Here is a 19,356-nt window from a genome sequence, read left to right as displayed (position 1 = left end):
ACAGAACAAAAAAGCAGCAAGACAAAATTCATAAAAGCAAAAAATTGTTTCCACACCTCACAAGCTACAGACAACATGGAACGCGACAATACACAGCTAGGGGTCCTGCTTCACGAATCTGATTGACCTTTAGCCATGTCTTCATGCATTTTGTGAAAGTGTGATATCTGGTGGCAGTGTATTCCAGACATGGGAAGCTCTCACAGAGAAAGCGGATTTACTAAAGGTGCTTTTCCATAATTAAAGGAGCTATAGTCACATCTCGTGGCAGACCTTGTGGATCTGCTGCCATATGTTTGGGTTTTCTGTTTAACAAAAATACTGAGTGGAGGGGGAGCCAGGCCATTTAGGATCTTGAATACAAGACATGCTTCGGTGTATTGCACAAGATTTTCCCAACTCAGGAGCTCATGCTTTCTGAGGATGTAACGGTGATGATGGCTATTGGGCTTCCTATCAAGCACTTTGAGAGCCTGTTTGTAGACAGACTGCATAGGTTTTAATGTTGTACTGCAAGCTTGGGCCCAACTAGTCAAGCAGTTAGTTAACCTCTACCGCTTCTCTCTCCTGGATCTGTGATCCCCCCCCCATCAAAAAAAGCTGACTAGCATAGCCTAGCCTAACGCCACAGGGATATCATATAATATAATTTCATGAAATCACAAGTCCAATACAGCAAATGAAAGATAAACATCTTGTGAATCCAGCCTTCATTTCCGATTTTTAAAATGTTTTACAGCGAAAACACAATATGTATTTCTATTAGCTAACCACAATAGCAAAAGACTCAACCGCATATTTTCACCATTTTTCTACCGCATAGGTAACTATCACAAAACCGACCAAATAGAGATATAATTAGTCACTAACCAAGAAACAACTTCATCAGATGACAGTCTTATAACATGTTATACAATAAATCTATGTTTTGTTTGAAAATGTGCATATTTGAGGTATAAATCAAAAATACATGGTGTACAGCAAATGAAAGATAAACATCTTGTGAATCCAGCCAATATTTCCGAAAACACAATATAGCATTATATTAGCTTACCACAATAGCCAAACACACAACCGCATTCATTCACCGCAAAGATAGCATTCGCAAAAACCAGCGAAAGATATAAAATGAATCACTAAACTTGACCAACTTCATCAGATGACAGTCTTATAACATGTTACACAATACATATATGTTTTGTTCGGAAATGTGCATATTTAGAGGTACAAATCTTGGTTTTACATTGTGAATACGTAGCCAAAATGCACAAAATTCTCCAGAGATATTTTGGACAGTCACCTAATCTAATCAAAGAACTCATAAACTTTACTAAAAAATACATGTTGTACAGACTATACCCCCGGACAGGGCCAACCAGGCAGGATATAACCCCACCCAATTTGCCAAAGCACAGCCCCCAAACCACTAGAGGGATATCTTCAACCACCAACTTACTACCCTGAGACAATGCTGAGTATAGCCCACGAATATCTCCACCACGGCACGAACCCGAGGGGGGCGCCAACCCAGACAGGAAGATTACGACAGAGACTAAATCCACTCAAGTGATTCACCCCTCCTTGGGACGGCATGGAAGTTCAACAGTAAGCCAGTGACTCAGCCCCCATAATAGGGTTAGAGGCAGAGAATCCCAGTGGAGAGAGGGGAACCAGCAAGGGTGGTTCATCGCTCCAGTGCCTTTCTGTCAGCTTCACACCCCTCGGCCAGACTACACCCAATCATTGGACCTAGTGAAAAGATGAGTCTTCAATAAAGACTTAAAGGTCAAGACCGAGTCTGCGCCTGTCACATGGATAGGCACACCATTCCATAAAAATTGAGCTCTATTGTAGAATGCCCTGCCTCCAGTTGTTTGCTTAGTAAATCTAGGGACAATAAGGAGGCCTGCGTCTTGTGACCGTATTGTACGTGTAGGTATGTACGGCAGGATCAAATCGGAAAGAGAGAGGAACAAGCCCATGTAATGCTTTGTAGGTTAGCAGTTAAACATTGAAATCAGCCCTAGCCTTAACAGGAAGCCAGTGTAGAGAGGCTAGCACTGGAGTAATATGATGCCTTTTTGTGGTTCTAGTCAAGATTCTAGCAGCCGTGTTTAGCACGAACCATAGGCGGAAATCCCAGGGGGGACGGGGGGGACACGACCCCCCCATCCTGGGAAAAATATGATTTGTCCCCCCCAATATATCACTGTAAACATAACTATGTAATTTCAATAATATTAATAATACGCAATGAAAGCACTTGTGCTGATTATAGACACTTAATAGCGCGTTTTTAAGTTTCACAAGATTGCGACCCCCCCGCCCTTTGCCTCACAATGATTTGATCCACTGCCAGTTCTTTAGCTTGCAAGGTAATAGAGGGTTCGTATCTACTGTCCGAAAGGCACTCAATGTACGTAACTGACGTGAGGTAATCCAGTCAATCGCGCCATAGCAATGTATATATTTTTTAAATGTTGCAGGGTTCACACACTAGCTGAATTTGCAGAGCTAGCGCGCAAACTAAAGCAAACATTAACTATCAAGCTAGCTAGTACCTATTCCATTTATGTGGCGTCGTCAAATATGGAATATTTGCTAACGTCAGTTTATTCCAAGATTAGCATGCAGCTGTAGTGCTTCAAAGTCCCTGTGATAAGGTTAGCGATAAACTGAAGTCCAAACTGAACAGAACTACACTCTCTTATACCATTGTCTTAAATATATTTAATGGTCTCGTTGCAAAAGCTAAATTGTCGCTAGTGATTTTTTTTTTCACCTTTATTTAACCAGGTAGCAAAGATTATAGCAAACACCACAGAAACGGAATTGGTGCTCGCTAGCTTTGCAAATTCAGCTATTGTTGGAAGCCTGCCAATATGAAAGAAACTATGTTAAAATTTCAAAACGTTGCAGCATGTGTTGTGTAAATGTGTGTGTGTGCAGCTAGACCGGCCAGCCAGCCAGCCAGGTAGAAACATGTCAGAAAAAAGTAAAAAGACGGACATCAGAGTATTTTTCAGTACACCAAAACACAAAGTAAGAACTCTAGTAGCCTAATATCTCAAAGACGAGTTGATAAAATGTTCATAAGAAAGAAGTGAAATGCTAATGGAAATGTTTCACAATGATGTCATTAGGCAGAGCAGGCAACAGATGGCACACAGACAGCAGAGCTGGGGACAGATATGCAGGGTCAGATTGGCAGAGACAGGGAGTCTCAGGTAAGTTTGTTGAGTCTTTGTTTGGCAACATTATGAAAGGTTCTCAATTTTTTTGATTTGTAAAATAGGGACATAATTGGAAAATGCCATGGATACCCCCACTCAACTTAAACTGGTGACTAAACTAAGATTTGTTTAATGCAATGGTATTGCTGTTGTGATTAATTGTGTAGTTTTGGGTACCGGTAGTTAGGAGTACAGCAAACACCTTATTTCTTTTCTAGGAGACAGACTGTGAGTCAGTGAGGGTGGTGAAAGGGAAAGAGCCAAGGAGAGAGACTTCAGAGGACAGTGTCACAGCCACGGCAGGACCAGGTGTCACCCTTGTTGCCAGCAGCACCAGTATAGGGGACAGTGGCACAGCATCGTCCAGTTACCTCAGTGATGGCACAAAACCATATCAGCCACACCCACAATTTATAGAACCGCAAACAGAGTGTTGACGTTTCAAGAGAAATGGTTTCGCGATTTCCCCTGGCTACATTATAATCCATCAATAAAAGGAGTGTTGTGTTTTCACTGTAGCCAAGGGTTTTCAAGCCAGCCATCTTTTGGCCAAAGAGCAGATGCTGCCTTCATTAGTGCAGGATTTAGGAACTGGAGAAAAGCCATTGAAAAATTCACAGCACATCAAAACTGCCAAACCCACCGCCACTTTGTAACTGTAACAGCACACCAGCTAAATCCAATCAGTGTCCAGTTATCCAGCGCGTGGGGTAAACAGCAGGAGGACGCAAGGCATTGCTTGATGAAAATTGTTAGTTCGGTGGGGCATGTAGTAAGACAGGGACAAGCCTTTAGAGGCCACACGGATGACAGTGGGAATTTATACCAGCTTTTGAAACTCAGGGCAGAAGAGGATGATCCCATTTTACTGAAGTGGTTAACAGAGCGTACCACAATGTACACAGGCCCCAAAGCACAGAATGAAATTCTGAACATCATGGCCAATACAGTCATTCGAGGCATTGCAGCTGAGATTAGGTCTCTTCCGATTGTACAATTTTCATTAACTGTTGATGGTACTCAAGATGTCTCTGGTGCTGAACAGGAGAGTGTCTGTCTGCGTTATGTTGACCATGACCTTGTCCCTCACGAGGAGTTTATTGGGCTATACAGGGTGTCGGAGACAACAGGCGAGGGCATTGCGAAAGTGGCAACTGATGTGTTGTTGAGGCTCAATTTGCCCATGTCTGGCTTACGTGGGCAGAGTTACGATGGTGCCTCAAACATGGCAGGAAAATACACAGGTACACAGGAAATTGTGAGGAGGCAGCAGCCATTAGCCCTCTATGTCCATTGTGGAGCACACTGTGTAAATCTGATTACACAGGCTGGCTGCTCAGCCTCCCCACTGATCCGGGATTCCCTTTCTTGGGTCCATCAGTTAGGTGTCCTTTATGGCCAGTCAGGAAAGTTTAAGAGCATGTTTGAATCAATTGCCACGTCCAAAGATACGAATCTGACCACCCTGAAACCCCTATGTCCAACAAGGTGGACTGTGCGGAATACTGCTATTAGAGCTGTGCTAGGGCAGTATGAGCGGGTACTCAGCAGCCTAGAGGAGATGGCAAAAACTGCATCCAAGACAGCTTCAACTGCCAGTGGCTTATTCGAGCACTTCAGCAAAGGCAAGACTCTGTTGGGCCTCACACTTGCCTCTGCTGTTCTTGGAGAGCTTGAATGTCTAAACATTTCACTGCAGAAGAAAACTCAGACTGTCTCTGGTATGCAGGCTGCAGTCGAGTGTGTGCGGTCATCTCTTAGGGGCAAGAGAAATGACGAAAGCTACCTTGCACTGTATGAGAAAGCAACAACTTTGATTGACTCTATTGAATCCATTGAGACGCACTCAAGACGATTTGCTGGCAAAGCAGTGGATCACTATAGGGCAGAATTTTTTTAAGTGTTGGATGGTGTGGAGGTTCAGTTTGGCGACCGTTTTGACCAGGACAGTCTAAATGTCCTGCAAAAGTTGGAAAGAGCGCTTCTCACGGGGGAGTTGGATGAGTCTCTAGATCAGTACCCTGAGCTGAACATAGATTCTCTTTCAGTGCAGATCCCTCTCTTTCACAACAAATACCCCTGTAGCAGCAGTGGAGAGGCAGCAGAGGTCCTCAGGAGGCTTCCAGTGGAGGTGCGGGGGTTGTTTGACCAAGTTGAGGTGCTGATCAGAATTTTGTTTGTGGTACCAGTGTCTTCATGTGAGGCTGAGAGGAGTTTCAGTGCACTCCGCAGGTTAAAGACTTGGCTACGGGCTAGCATGGGCCAAGAGAGACTGAACGGCGTAGTTGTCTGTAATGTACATAAATACAGGCTGGACAGTCTCGAGGGAAAATATCTGCCAGCAATTTGTTGGATCCATTGAAACCCGCAAACATATGTTTGGTTCTTTTGTTCAGTAGTGTGTATAGCAGTGGTTCTCAACCTTTTTTGGGTACTGGAACCCCTGCATATTTTGAGGCAAGGCAGGCAAGGTTTTCAGCGGTCCTCAGGGACCACCACCCCCTCTATATTATATGTAAACTTACTGGAAACCTTGTGGTACTGACTACATTCATTACACTTTTTTATTTCACGGACACCTTGCAATTAGTCCATGGACCCCTGTTTGAGAACCCCTGGTGTAATTGATATTTGTTCTGTTGTTTAGTAGTTTTCAGTTTTTAGTACATGACAGTACACTTACAAATTATTTATTTCATGTTATTTTATTTAAAATTGCATACTTTGTGTGACATACTTGTCCATAGCTGCTGTTTGAAGAGTTGAGACACTGACTGAAGGATATTTTGTTTGATTTATTTGGGTTTTTCATTTAAGTAGTTATTTTGCTTTTAGAACTGTACTTATTTTAAGCTTTTTGTTCTTGTAAAGATATTGTAGTAGACTCAGGCCAGGTGCACATATTTAATGACTATATAAATGTATCACAAAGTCAAATTAAAAGGTCAATTCAATACGGAGACCAACTTTGTGATGGTTCTCAATGGAGATTCTTTACGATGAGATCACACCATGTTCATTGTATTTATGAAAACTACTCCCATACAGTGTACAGTACCATTGCCGCCTACTGGCCTTTCTTGATATTGCTGGTTGTAAGTACGAATACCTGCATACATACTGGACTGATAAGGAACACTGCTATAACTATTATTAGTAGTAGTATTATAATGATTTAAACAAGTTGGGACAACCCTTCAGTTAACTACTGTACCAAACAATTATCCAGTAGTAGTGATTATGGTCCCTCAATATACATTTAAAATATTACAGCGTAGGCTGTGTTACAGCACTACTTTTGGTGTCCCCCTCAGGAATTGCTCCTGAGAAAATTTCATGTAATTGTCCCCTCCAAGGTTGATATCAGATTTTCGCCCCTGGCACGAACTGAAGTTTATTTAGTGCTTTATCCTGGTAGCCGGAAAGTAGAGCATTGCAGTACTCTAATCTAGAAGTGACAAAAGCATGGATACATTTTTCTGCATCAGTTTTGGACAGAAAGTTTCTGATTTTTGCAAATTACGGAGATGGAAAAAGCTGTCCTTGAAACACTTTTGATATGTTCATCAATAGAAAGATCATGGTCCAGAGTAACGCCGAGGTCCTTTCCAGTTTTATTTGAGACCACACTACAACCATTATGATTAATTGTCAGATCCAACAGAAGATCTCTTTGTTTCTAGGGACCTAGAACTAGCATCTCTGTTTTGTCTGAGTTTGAAAGTAAAATATTTGCTGCCATCCAGTTCCTTATGTCTGAAACATAGGTTTCCAGGGAGGGCAATTTTGGGGCTTCACCATGTTTCATCTAAATGTACAAATGTGTATCGTCCGCCAAGCAGTGAAAGTTAACATTATGTTTCCGAATGACATCACCAAGAGGTAATATATTATATATATATAAAGGGAAAACAATAGAGGTCCTAAAACGGAAACTTGAGGAACACCGAAATATACAGTTGATTTGTCAGAGGACAAACCATCCACAGAGACGAACCGATATCTTTCCGACAGATAAGATATAAACCAGGACAGAACTTGTCCGTGTAGATCAATTTGGGTTTCCAATCTCTCCAAAAGAATGTGGTGATCTATGGTATCAAAGCAGCACTAAGGTGTAGGTGTAACCGATGTGAAATGGCTAGCTAGTTAGCGGTGGTGTGCGCTAATAGCGTTTCAATCGGTGACGTCACTCGCTTTGAGACCTTGAAGTAGTGGTTCCCCTTGCTCTGCAAGGGCCGCGGCTTTTGTGGAGCGATGGGTAACGATGCTTCGTGGGTGACTGTTGTTGATGTGTGCAGATGTTTTTCCTGGTTCGCGCGAGTGGACGGACTAAAGTTAAGCTGTGACATTGATGCTGTTGACCCGGATCACTGGTTGCTGCGGAAAAGGAGGAGGTCGAAAGGGGGGTGAGTGTAACCGATGTGAAATGGCTAGCTAGTTAGCGGTGGTGCGCGCTAAAAGCGTTTCAATTGGTGACGTCACTCGCTTTGAGACCTTGAAGTAGTGGTTCCCCTTGCTCTGCAAGGGCCGCGGCTTTTGTGGAGCGATGGGTAACGATGCTTCGTGGGTGACTGTTGTTGATGTGTGCAGAGGGTTCCTGTTTCGCGCCCGGGGCGAGGGGACGGACTAAAGTTAAACTGTTACATAGGAACACGAGGACAGAGGAAGAACCATGGTCTGACACCATTAAAAGGTCATTTACCACCTCCACGAGTGCAGTCTCAGTGAGTTGGACCACAGAGTTAAGAAAAGCAACCAACAAGTGCTCAGCATATGTGGGAACTCCTTCAAGACTGTTGGAAAAGCATTCCAGGTGAAGCTGGTTGAGAGAATGCCAAGAGCGTGCAAAGCTGTCATCAAGGCAACTTTGAAGTATCTCAAATATAACATATATTTTGAAATATAACATATATTTTGATTTGTTAAACACTTTTGTTTACTACTTGATTCCATATGTGATATTTCATAGTTTTGATGTCTTCACTGTTATTCTACAATGTAGAAAATAGTAAAAATGAAGAAAAACCCTTGAATGAGTAGGTGTGTCCAAACTTTTGACTCGTGCTGTATTTATCAACTTTCCTAATATTAAGAACATTGCTTATATTTCCAACAGGAGTATAGCCTACCTGGCTGGCATGAAAATGAAACAAGGGAAAATAATCCTCCATTCGCTATTTAAGTGCATAGATTAAATGTATTTTTCCCCTGCCCGATTCGAGTCAGGTGCAAGATAATTGTCCTTTCTAAATCAAAACAAATGTCACAAATATTTTTTAGTACATGTAAAGACAAGATTAAATCAAGAATAGTCTGATGGGTGACAATATTAGTCCATCACTTGGGAATGATGCCCAGTGTAAGGCAAGAAGCAATGCATAACTTTTTTTTGCAACTTTTTCAAATCATAGTGCCACACCTCATGTAGCCTAGCCAATAGGCCTATATGTTTTGATAAGGTTTGTGTAGCCTGGCGAAGTCAACCCAGCACAGGACAAAACATTATTTGGGGTTGTTTGTACTGTCGAAGCTTATATATAAAATAGGATCATGTAGAAGGGAAATCCCCACAAGAGGAAGTCACCATGATGTCATATTCAGTCTAAATCACAATCAAGTGAAATACATCTGTTGGTAAAGTGCATAAAAACAATCTGAGAAGTGGCTCTGCTTTAAACACACTGTCCACGTGATACCCTAACCCCACATGGAACAGTAGATTCTCACCCATACAGCAGCTTTAAATAATGTAATGATTAACTCCACAACGTGTCTCTGGGAGCACTGGTATTCAGCTAGCAAGAAGCTAACATCCCCATGTCAATCCAAAGTAACGTTGGACCCATGATGGATTTCAGTAGCCCTCCAGTGTATTTGCTTACTCTTACACGCTGCGCATGTACAATCCCATAACTGCTTGCACACCTTATTTATGAATCTCTTAAAGGGACAGTGCCATCTAGTGGATATAAATGAATACAACTATGCCATTTAACCACCTGGCTACATTTGTATTACAACTAAAGTGGCCAAATAACCTCTTTACAATGAGTGTAGAGCCTAACTGGCATGCACATGCAGCGCATGAGTTTCACGTTTGGGGAAGATCATTTTCACCCCAAAAATATAATTTTATAACAAAAGCATTAAATGCATAATCATACTATGGGGTTGGCTGAGTCCTATTGGGTGGACTGTCCTAGTGCGTTAGCTGAGAACTACTGCGTAGGCTGACTAGTACTGCGTGGGCTGTGTCCTAGCACGTTAGCTGAGTACTCCTGCTTGGGCTTTGTCCTAAAGCAGACCGGCAGCCTGGGATAACAGGACACTATCATTCATCACACTTGTCACTCTTTTGCAGTAAAATCTCATAACCCAAGGAGTTCTCTGCAGCTACCACCACCACATCTATTTTCTGTGATTTATGTTCCATTTCTGCGGTACAGTTGATAACCATGACTATGAATGCTAAGAAACCAACCTTACTGAAACACGTGTTATTCCTATCACTCTCTATTGGCCTCGGCATACTCACAGGGAGCCTCTCAGGATCCCTCGAAACTGGACCCATCTTCCTCTACTTCTCTCTTCACTGCCTATGAAGATACCTTCATAGAAAATGACTCAAGTAAAAGTGAAAGTCACCTAGTAAAATATTACTTGAGTAGTCTAAATGTATTCGGTTTTAAATATACTGAATTATCAAAATTAAATGTAATTGATAAAATATACTTAAGTAGCAAAAGTAGAAATCATTTCAAATTCATTATATTAAGCAAACCAGATCAGATGGTACCATTTTCGTGTTTTTTTATTTGATTACGGATAGCCAGTGTCACACTCCAACACTCAGACATAATTTACAAATGAAGCATTTGTGTCTAGTGAGTGTGCCAGATCAAAGGCAGTAGGGATGACCAGGGATGTTCTCTTGACAAGTGTGTGAATCAGACAATTGTTCTGTCCTGCTAATCATTCAAAATCTAACGAGTACTTTTGGGTGTCAGGGAAAATGTATGGAGTAAAAAGTACATTATTTTCTTTAGGAATGTAGTGAAGTGAAAGATGTCAAATATATTAATAGTAAAGTAAAGATACCCCCAAAAATGACTTGAGTAGTACTTTCACATAGTTTTACTTTAGTTCTTTACACCACTGGATAATGGCCGACATCGAAACTCTCATTGGGTTAATGAGGCAACTAGTCACACCTGTGACAGGTCCTTTAAAAGGAGAGGTGGAAGAAGTAGACCATAACTCACAGACAACAGAGAGACAACCAGTGAATCCCGTGGAAGAGTGCAGAAGGTGAGATTGTGACATTATTTAACAGACTAGCTGCCCCTTTAAATGGCACCTTAATCTTATGTGTCCCCGGTCAAATGTAATGCACTATATAGGTCCTCATTTTGTGGATGACACCCCCCCCCCCCCCCCCCCCCCTAAAATTAAGAGTATAGACTCACAGTTACCTTTGCAGTAAATGGGTAGTCTCTGACTAGATCTAGGATGATTCCCTATGTAGTGCACTGTTGGCCTTTGTCAAAGTTGGTTCACTACAAACGGAATGAGGAGCCATTTGGAAAGGATCCATATTCCTGTGTGCCAGGTTTATCTATCGTATGTGGTTGAAGAGACGATACCGGAGTTGTGGCAATAGCTTAGTAGTGCCGTGTTGCCCGTACTCGGTTCTTGGGGTCCTCTGGACTAGGTGTAGGAAATGCTGCCTCAGCCGTTGTTTAAGTTTGGTACTTAACACAGGGTTTCCATAACCTCTCCTCTAGTACCAACAGCCATTCCAGATTTAAAATGCTCTCTCTCTCTCTCTCTCAGGAGACTATCACAATGGCAATATTGACCATCATTCTGCTTGTCAGCACAGCTTTTGCTCTGCGAGGTGAGAGTTACATACCTCACACTTACTCACCAACATTTTAATAAAACATTAGTGGGTGTTGCTCTGTCCTATTCACACACGTAGGTATTAATGTTTCTTTTCATAACCCGTTGTCCCTTGGACACCCTCTGAGGGCAGCCATTATCAACTGTGACACTGGAGAATTTAAGGTTTGGTTTTGCTCAAGGGCACAGACATATATCTACTTGTCATCTCAGGGATAAAAACTAGCAACCTTTCAGTTACTGGCCCAACTATTTAACTGCTAGTCTACCTGCCACTCCTCTAGTTCCAGAGATGTATATTGGTGTCTAGATGCTGGCCTGAGGTATTCTGATATGAACTGTTTGATCATTCAACTGGATGTATGATTGGATTGTCTAGCAACTATCAGGAAATAACACTGATACAATTTACCCCCACTTTCAGTCTGTTTCATCAGCTGTTATACAAAAGACAGAAATGGAATTTTGCCTGCATAGGGCTTTTAAAAAAGTAGCACAATTTCAGTATTTAGCTAGTTAGTACGTAGGTTACTTCTGAAGTGGAACCCTAATCCGTATAAACTACTTCTGACCAGGGTGAGTAGGGTCCCAAGATTCCGGAATGGATGTCCAGCAATGTGTATTATGTCCATACATTTTGTCCACATTACAATGTTTGTTACCTGTGTCCAGATGCTACGATACGACCCAAGACCCCATGTGAGCGTGCTAGAGATGCCGCGACACATGGCCCAATTGGAGCCTACATCCCAACGTGTGACACCGCAGGACAATACACCCCTAAGCAATGTTGGGGCTCTGCAGGTGAACACGGACGCACATACACACTAAATTCTCCAATTCAGTTGAATGTGATACTTCAATGTGTTAGTGTAATATGTCTACTGTTTATGGAACATGTCTATTTCTGGTAGGTTATTGTTGGTGTGTGACCAGTACCGGACAGAAGATCCAGGGTACTGAGACTCCACCAGGCACTGCTCCAATCAACTGCTAGCAACTGTTCCACCAAGGTGTATATACATACTCATTCACTAAATGTTACTACTTTGCAGCTGATTCTGGATGTTAATGTTATGTCTGTAATTGTAGGTGAAAGGCGTTGGAATGAAGATCTTGTAAAGAAGACGTTGAAATGATTGGCAGTTGTCTTTACTGTACTACAGGAACTGATTCACATCCCATATAAACAGATTAAATGGTTGAATTACTTACTTTATTGTTGGTGTGATAAATAGTTCAGGATATCTGAACCAATCCATTTCTTCCACACTTGTTAACTGCCTGGTACTCAGCACTCTATTGTCCCTCTAATCACTCTGACATCATTGCAAATGTAATTTGATAATCTAAATCACTTCATGAGTTCATGTTGGCCAACATTTCTATAAGCTATGCAATTGGGTGAGAACAGCCTGATGGCTTCTATTAAAAAGAGGAGGATCCCATCTGCTTCTACAGGCTAAAAATACTATATCAACAGTACCAGGCAAGTTTTAACACACCTACTTGTTCCAGGGTTTTCAGTTATAATATTTTCTACATTGTGGAATAGTCAATTATGGAATCATATCTTAAACAAATCAAACTATATATTGAGATTCTTCAAAGTAGCCACCCTTTGCCTTTACAGCTTTGTACACTCCTAGCATTCTCTCAGCCAGATTCGTGAGGTGGTCACCTGGAATGCATTTCAATTAACTCAACATTTATTTGACACATGCTAATTTTAGTGTGTAGCAATGCTAGTTCCGACAGTGTATTATCTATCAATTCCCCAACTACCTAATACACATATCTAAAGGTGTGAATATGTACATATAAGTATATGGACAAGGTGTAAAATACACGTGATAAAAGTAATGTAAACAGAGGCATTGTTTAAAGTGGCCAGTGTTTGGGTCTCAATGTAGGCAGCAGCCTCTGAGTTAGTGATTGCTGTTGAGCAGTCTGATGGCCTTGCAATAGAAGCTGTTTTTCAGTCTCTCGGTCCAAGCTTTGATGCACCTATACTGACCTTGCCTTCTGGATGGTAGCTGTGTGAACAGGCAGTGGCTCGGGTGGTTGATGTCCTTGATCTTTTTGGCCTTCCTGTGACATCGGGTGCTGTAGGTGTCATGGAGGATAGGTAGTTTGCCCCCGGTGATGCGTTGTGCAGACCGCATCACCCTGTGGATAGCCTTGCGGTTGAGGGCGGTGCAGTTGCCGTACCAGGCTGTGATACAGCCCGACAGGATGCTCTCTGGTGCGTGACGTTGGTGTACGTTTATCATATTTTTACAGGGACAGTGCACATTAATCAACGTTTCAGTAAAAGTGACGGTTTTAGCCAGCTGGCTAATTTTCAACCGTAGTCCCTGGGCAGGTTATTAAAAACAATTACAATATAGAAAATCATTGAGCAGTAAGCACACGCAGAGCAACATAGGGCAAGACATAGCATACAGACAGAGCAACATAAGATAAGCAAGATGTAGCATTCAGACAGCAGCAACAGAACAAAAAAGCAGCAAGACAAAATTCATAAAAGCAAAAAATTGTTTCCACACCTCACAAGCTTAGGGTCTTAATAGTCAGTGGGTACAACATCTCCAATGCACTTCCTTATAAATTCACTCACATAGTCAGCGTATGGGTCAATGTTATTCTCTGAAGCTGACCGGAACATATTCCAGTCCGCGTGATCAAAACAATCTTGAAGCGTGGCTTCCGATTGGTCAGACCAGCTTTGACTGGTTCTCGCCACTGCTGCATTCTGTTTGAGTTTCTGCCTATAACACGGTAGGAGCAAGATGGTCGGAGTTGCCGAAGGGAGGGCGGGAGAGGGCTATGTATGCATTGCGGAAGTTAGAGTAGCAGTGGTCGAAGGTATTGACCCTGCTCATAGCGCAATCAATATGCTGGTTGAATTTAGGTAGCCTTGTTCTCAAATCTGCTTTGTTAACTTTTCACGCCTCTCAACCCCGGATCCGGGATCACCCCCCACACTGATTAGCATCGCTAGAATAGCGTCACAATTAAATAGTAGCATCTAAATATCATTAAATCACAAGTCCAAGACACCAAATGAAAGATACAGATCTTGTGAATAAAGCCACCATTTCAGATTTTTAAAATGTTTTACAGGGAAGACAATATGTAAATCTATTAGCTAACCACGTTAGCAAAAGACACCATTTTTCTTTGTCCACCATTTTTTCTCTCCACCAGTAGCTATCACCAATTCGGCCAAATAAAGATATTGATAGCCACTAACCAAGACAAAACCTCATCAGATGACAGTCTGATAACATATTTATTGTATAGGATAGGTTTTGTTAGAGAAATGTGCATATTTCAGGTAGAAATCATAGTTTACAATTGCACCCATCATCACAACTCGACTAGAATAAATACAGAGAGCAACGTGTATTACCTAATTACTAATCATAAAACATTTCTTAAAAATACACAGCTCACAGCAATGGAAAGACACAGATCTTGTGAATTCAGACAATATTTCAATTTCAAACAATAAATCGTTATATTAGCATACCACATATGCAAACGTTACCCGAGCATTGATTCAAGCCAAATCAATCAATCAATTTTATTTTATATAGCCCTTCGTACATCAGATAATATCTCGAAGTGCTGTACAGAAACCCAGCCTAAAACCCCAAACAGCTAGAATGCAGGTGTAGAAGCACGGTGGCTAGGAAAAACTCCCTAGAAAGGCCAAAACCTAGGAAGAAACCTAGAGAGGAACCAGGCTATGAGGGGTTGCCAGTCCTCTTCTGGCTGTGCCGGGTGGAGATTATAACAGAACTATGCCAAGATGTTCAAAAATGTTCATAAGTGACAAGCATGGTCAAATAATAATCATGAATAATTTTCAGTTGGCTTTTCATAGCTGATCATTAAGAGTTGAAAAACAACAGGTCTGGGACAGGTGGCGGTTCCATAACCGCAGGCAGAACAGCTGAAACTGGAATAGCAGCAAGGCCAGGCGGACTGGGGACAGCAAGGAGTCACCACGGGCGGCAGTCCCGACGCATGGTCCTAGGGCCCAGGTCCTCCGAGAGAAAGAAAGAGAGGAGAAAATTAGAGAGAGCCAAGATTTTCAAAATGTTCATAAATGACAAGCATGGTCAAATAATAATCAGGAATAAATCTCAGTTGGCTTTTCATAGCCGATCATTAAGAGTTAAACAGCAGGTCTGGGACAGGTAGGGGTTCCATAACCGCAGGCAGAAGAGTTGAAACTGGAATAGCAGCAAGGCCAGGCGGACTGGGGGCAGCAAGGAGTCACCACGGCCGGTAGTCCCGACGTATGGTCCTAGGGCTCAGGTCCTCCGAGAGAAAGAGAGAAGGAGAAAATTAGAGAGAGCCAAGATTTTCAAAATGTTCATAAATGACAAGCATGGTCAAATAATAATCAGGAATAAATCTCAGTTGGCTTTTCATAGCCGATCATTAAGAGTTGAAAACAGCAGGTCTGGGACAGGTAGGAGTTTCGTAACCGCAGGCAGAAACAGTTGAAACTGGAATAGCAGCAAGGCCGGGCGGACTGGGGACAGCAAGGTGTCAGCATTCCCGGTAGTCCTGACGTATGGTCCTAGGGCTCAGGTTCTCAGAGAGAAAGAGAGAACGAGAGAATTAGAGAGAGCATACTTAAATTCACACAGGACACTGGATAAGATAGAAGTACTCCAGGTATAACCAACTGACCCTAGCCCCCCGACAAATAAACTACTGCAGCATAAATACTGGAGGCTGAGACAGGAGCGGTCAGGAGACACTGTGGCCCCATCCGAAGAAACCCCCGGACAGGGCCAAACAGGAAGGATATAACCCCACCCACTCTGCCAAAGCACAGCCCCCACACCACTAGAGGGATAATCTCAACCACCAATTTACAATCCTGAGACAAGGCCGAGTATAGCCCACAAAGGTCTCCACCACAGCACAACCAAGGGGGGGCGCCAACCCAGACAGGAAGTTCACGTCAGTAACTCAACCCACTCAAGTGACGCACCCCTCCTAGGGACGGCATGAAAGAGCACCAGCAAGCCAGTGACTCAGCCCCAGTAACAGGGTTAGAGGCAGAGAATCCCAGTGGCGAGAGGGGAACCGGCCCTGGAGAGACAGCAAGGGCGGTTCGTTGCTCCAGAGCCTTTCCGTTCACCTTCCGCCTCCTGGGCCAGACTACACTCAATCATATGACCTACTGAAGAGATAAGTCTTCAGTAAAGACTTAAAGGTTGAGACCGGGTCTGCGTCTCTCACATGGGTAGGCAGACTGTTCCATAAAAATGGAGATCTATTGGAGAAAGCCCTGCCTCCAGCTGTTTGCTTAGAAATTTTAGGGACAATTAGGAGGCCTGCGTCTTGTGACCGTAGCGTATGTGTAGGTATGTACGGCAGGACCAACTCGGAAAGATAGGTAGGAGCAAGCCCATGTAACGCTTTAACCTGTCTAGGATCAGCGTGGCGCTAGCGGCACACCCCCCCCCCCCCCCACTGAAAAACCAGTGCCGCGAAATTCAAAAAAAGTATTTTTTTTAAATATTTAACTTTCACACATTAAAGTCCAATACAGCTAATGAAAGACACAGATCTTGTGAATCCAGTCAACTTGTCCGATTTTTAAAATGTTTTACAGGGAAGACACAATATGTAAAGATGTACATCTATTACCTAAAAACACATTAGCATAATCCACCATCTTTTATTTGTCCACCAACACCAGTAGCCATCACCAATTCGGCTAAACTAAGATATTTATAGCCCCTAACCAACAAAAAAACTCATTAGATGACAGTCTGATAACATATTTATGGTATGGGATAGGTTTTGTTAGAAAAAAGTGCATATTTCAGGTAGATGGCATAGGTTACAATTGCACCCACCGTCACAAATGGAATAGAAAAACTACTTAGAGCAACGTGTTTACCTACTTACTAATCATCAAACATTTCGTAAAAATACACAGCATACACGAATCGAAAGACACAGATCCTGTGAATACAGACAATATTTCAGATTTTCTAAGTGTCTTACAGCGAAAACACAATAAATCGTTATATTAGCGTAGCACATAGCACATAGCAGCCCAGCATTGATTCTAGCCAAAGTGAGCGATAAAAGTCAACATCGCCAAAAGATATTAATTTTTTCACTAACCTTCTCAGAATTCTTCCGATGACACTCCTGTAACATCATATTACACATTCCATATAGAGTTTGATCGCAAATGTTTATATTTAGCCACCAAAATTATGGTTAGACAATGTGAAATGTAGACAAGCTGGTCAGAAAAAGTCCTTGCGCCACTTAGACAGTGATCTACTCTTATACATAAATACTCATAAACGTGACTAAAAAATATAGGGTGGACAGGGATTGATAGACAATTTAATTCTTAATACAATTGCGGAATAACATTTTTTAATTTATCCTTACTTTTCAATACAGTTTGCGCCTAGCGAAGCTACGTCATAAAACATGGCGTCCTAAGCCACTAAAATTTTTCGACAGAAACACGATTTATCATAATAAAAATGTCCTACCTTGAGCTGTTCTTCCATCAGTATCTTGGGCAAAGGATCCTTTCTTGAGAGCAATCGTCTTTTGGTGGAAAGCTGTCCTCTTGCCATGTGGAAATGCCTACTGCGTTCGGGATGAACTGAAAAGCGTGCCCAACTATTCACATCGTTGCAAAAATAAATGTCCCAAAATCGCACTAAACGGATATAAATTGCTATAAAACGCTTTAAATTAACTACCTTATGATGTTTTTAACTCCTATAACGAGTGAAAAGATGACCGGAGAAATATAACAGGCTAAACTAACGCTTGGAACAGGAGCGGGTCGGTGTCCAGCACGCGCGTTACGCACCAAGGAAAGACTTGCTAGCTACAGGGTTTTTTGATTTATAGGGCCTGTGAACGCGCAATCGACCCCATTGGAATCGTCATCACGTAAAGGCATCCAGGGGAAGACGTAAGAAGTGTCCGTATAGTCATAGCAATATCAATGCCGTTTTAACTGACTTCAGAACAGTGGCCAACATTTCTGAAATCTGAATCCATGTCAGGGAAATTGCCGTAGAATGGGCTCTGTTCCACTTAGAGACAAAAGTTCAACTCCTATAGAAACTATAGACTGTTTTCTATCCAATAATAATAATAATATGCATATTGTACGATCAAGGATTTTGTGGGAAGCCGTTTAAAAAATTAGCCAAATTAGCATAAATAGTCTAAACAGCGCCCCCATCCCCAACAGGTTAAAGGTTAACAGTAAAACCTTGAAATCAGCCCTTGCCATAACGGGAAGCCAGTGTAGGGAAGCTAGCACTGGAGTAATATGATCAAATTTCTTGGTTCTAGTCAGGATTCTAGCAGCCGTATTTAGCACTAACTGAAGTTTATTTAGTGCTTTATCCGGGTAGCCAGAAAGTAGAGCATTGCAGTAGTCTAACCTAGAAGTAACAAATGCATGGATTAATTTTTCTGCATCATTTTTGGACAGAAAATTTCTGATTTTTGCAATGTTACATAGATGGAAAAAAGCTGTCCTTGAAACAGTCTTGATATGTTCGTCAAAAGAGAGATCAGGGTCAAGAGTAACGCCGAGGTCCTTCACAGTTTTATTTGAGACGACTTTACAACCATCAAGATGAATTGTCAGATTTAACAGAAGATCTCTTTGTTTCTTGGGACCTAGAACAAGCATCTCTGTTTTGTCCGAGTTTAAAAGTAGAAAGTTTTCAGCCATCCACTTCCTTATGTCTGAAACACAGGCTTCTAGCGAGGGCAATTTTGGGGCTTCACCATGTTTCATTGAAATGTACAGCTGTGTGTCATCCGCATAGCAGTGAAAGTTAACATTATGTTTTCGAATAACATCCCCAAGAGGTAAAATATATAGTGAAAACAATAGTGGTCCTAAAACGGAACCTTGAGGAACACCGAAATGTACAGTTGATTTGTCAGAGGACAGACCATTCACAGAGACAAACTGATATCTTTCCGACAGGTAAGATCTAAACCAGGCCAGAACTTGTAACCAGGAGGTGAGGCCTCATTTAACACAGTAAATTCATCAGGCTTAAGCCATGTTTCAGTCAGGCCAACCACATCAAGATTATGATCAGTGATTAGTTCATTGACTATGACTGCCTTTGAAGTGAGGGATCTAACATTAAGTAACCCTATTTTGAGATGTGAGGTA

The 19,356-nt window shown here is 42.0% G+C and overlaps 1 protein-coding gene across 1 annotated transcript; it reads left to right on the top strand.

Moving 5' to 3' along the window:
• The first annotated feature begins 10,493 nt into the window (after positions 1-10,493).
• On the top strand, positions 10,494-12,352 carry LOC129846543 (equistatin-like). Its single transcript, XM_055914484.1, has 5 exons — positions 10,494-10,544; positions 11,070-11,133; positions 11,811-11,942; positions 12,053-12,151; positions 12,231-12,352. The coding sequence occupies exons 2-4, from the start codon at positions 11,082-11,084 to the stop codon at positions 12,133-12,135; spliced, it is 267 nt and encodes an 88-aa protein (XP_055770459.1). The 5' UTR covers positions 10,494-10,544; positions 11,070-11,081; the 3' UTR covers positions 12,136-12,151; positions 12,231-12,352.
• The last annotated feature ends 7,004 nt before the right edge of the window (positions 12,353-19,356 follow it).

This window comes from Salvelinus fontinalis, unplaced genomic scaffold (assembly GCF_029448725.1).
Source record: "Salvelinus fontinalis isolate EN_2023a unplaced genomic scaffold, ASM2944872v1 scaffold_0584, whole genome shotgun sequence".
In the NCBI taxonomy this organism is placed as follows: domain Eukaryota; kingdom Metazoa; phylum Chordata; class Actinopteri; order Salmoniformes; family Salmonidae; genus Salvelinus; species Salvelinus fontinalis.
This window is presented reverse-complemented; position numbering and strand designations above follow the sequence as displayed.

What these genes read in the sequence shown, in the direction of transcription:
- LOC129846543 (XM_055914484.1), top strand. Translation starts at nt 11,082, where the DNA reads ATGGCAATATTGACCATCATTCTGCTTGTCAGCACAGCTTTTGCTCTG. An exon ending in CACAGCTTTTGCTCTGCGAG is followed by an intron (nt 11,134 to 11,810) that starts GTGAGAGTTACA and finishes ACCTGTGTCCAG; the next exon opens with ATGCTACGATACGACCCAAG. An exon ending in GCAATGTTGGGGCTCTGCAG is followed by an intron (nt 11,943 to 12,052) that starts GTGAACACGGAC and finishes TATTTCTGGTAG; the next exon opens with GTTATTGTTGGTGTGTGACC.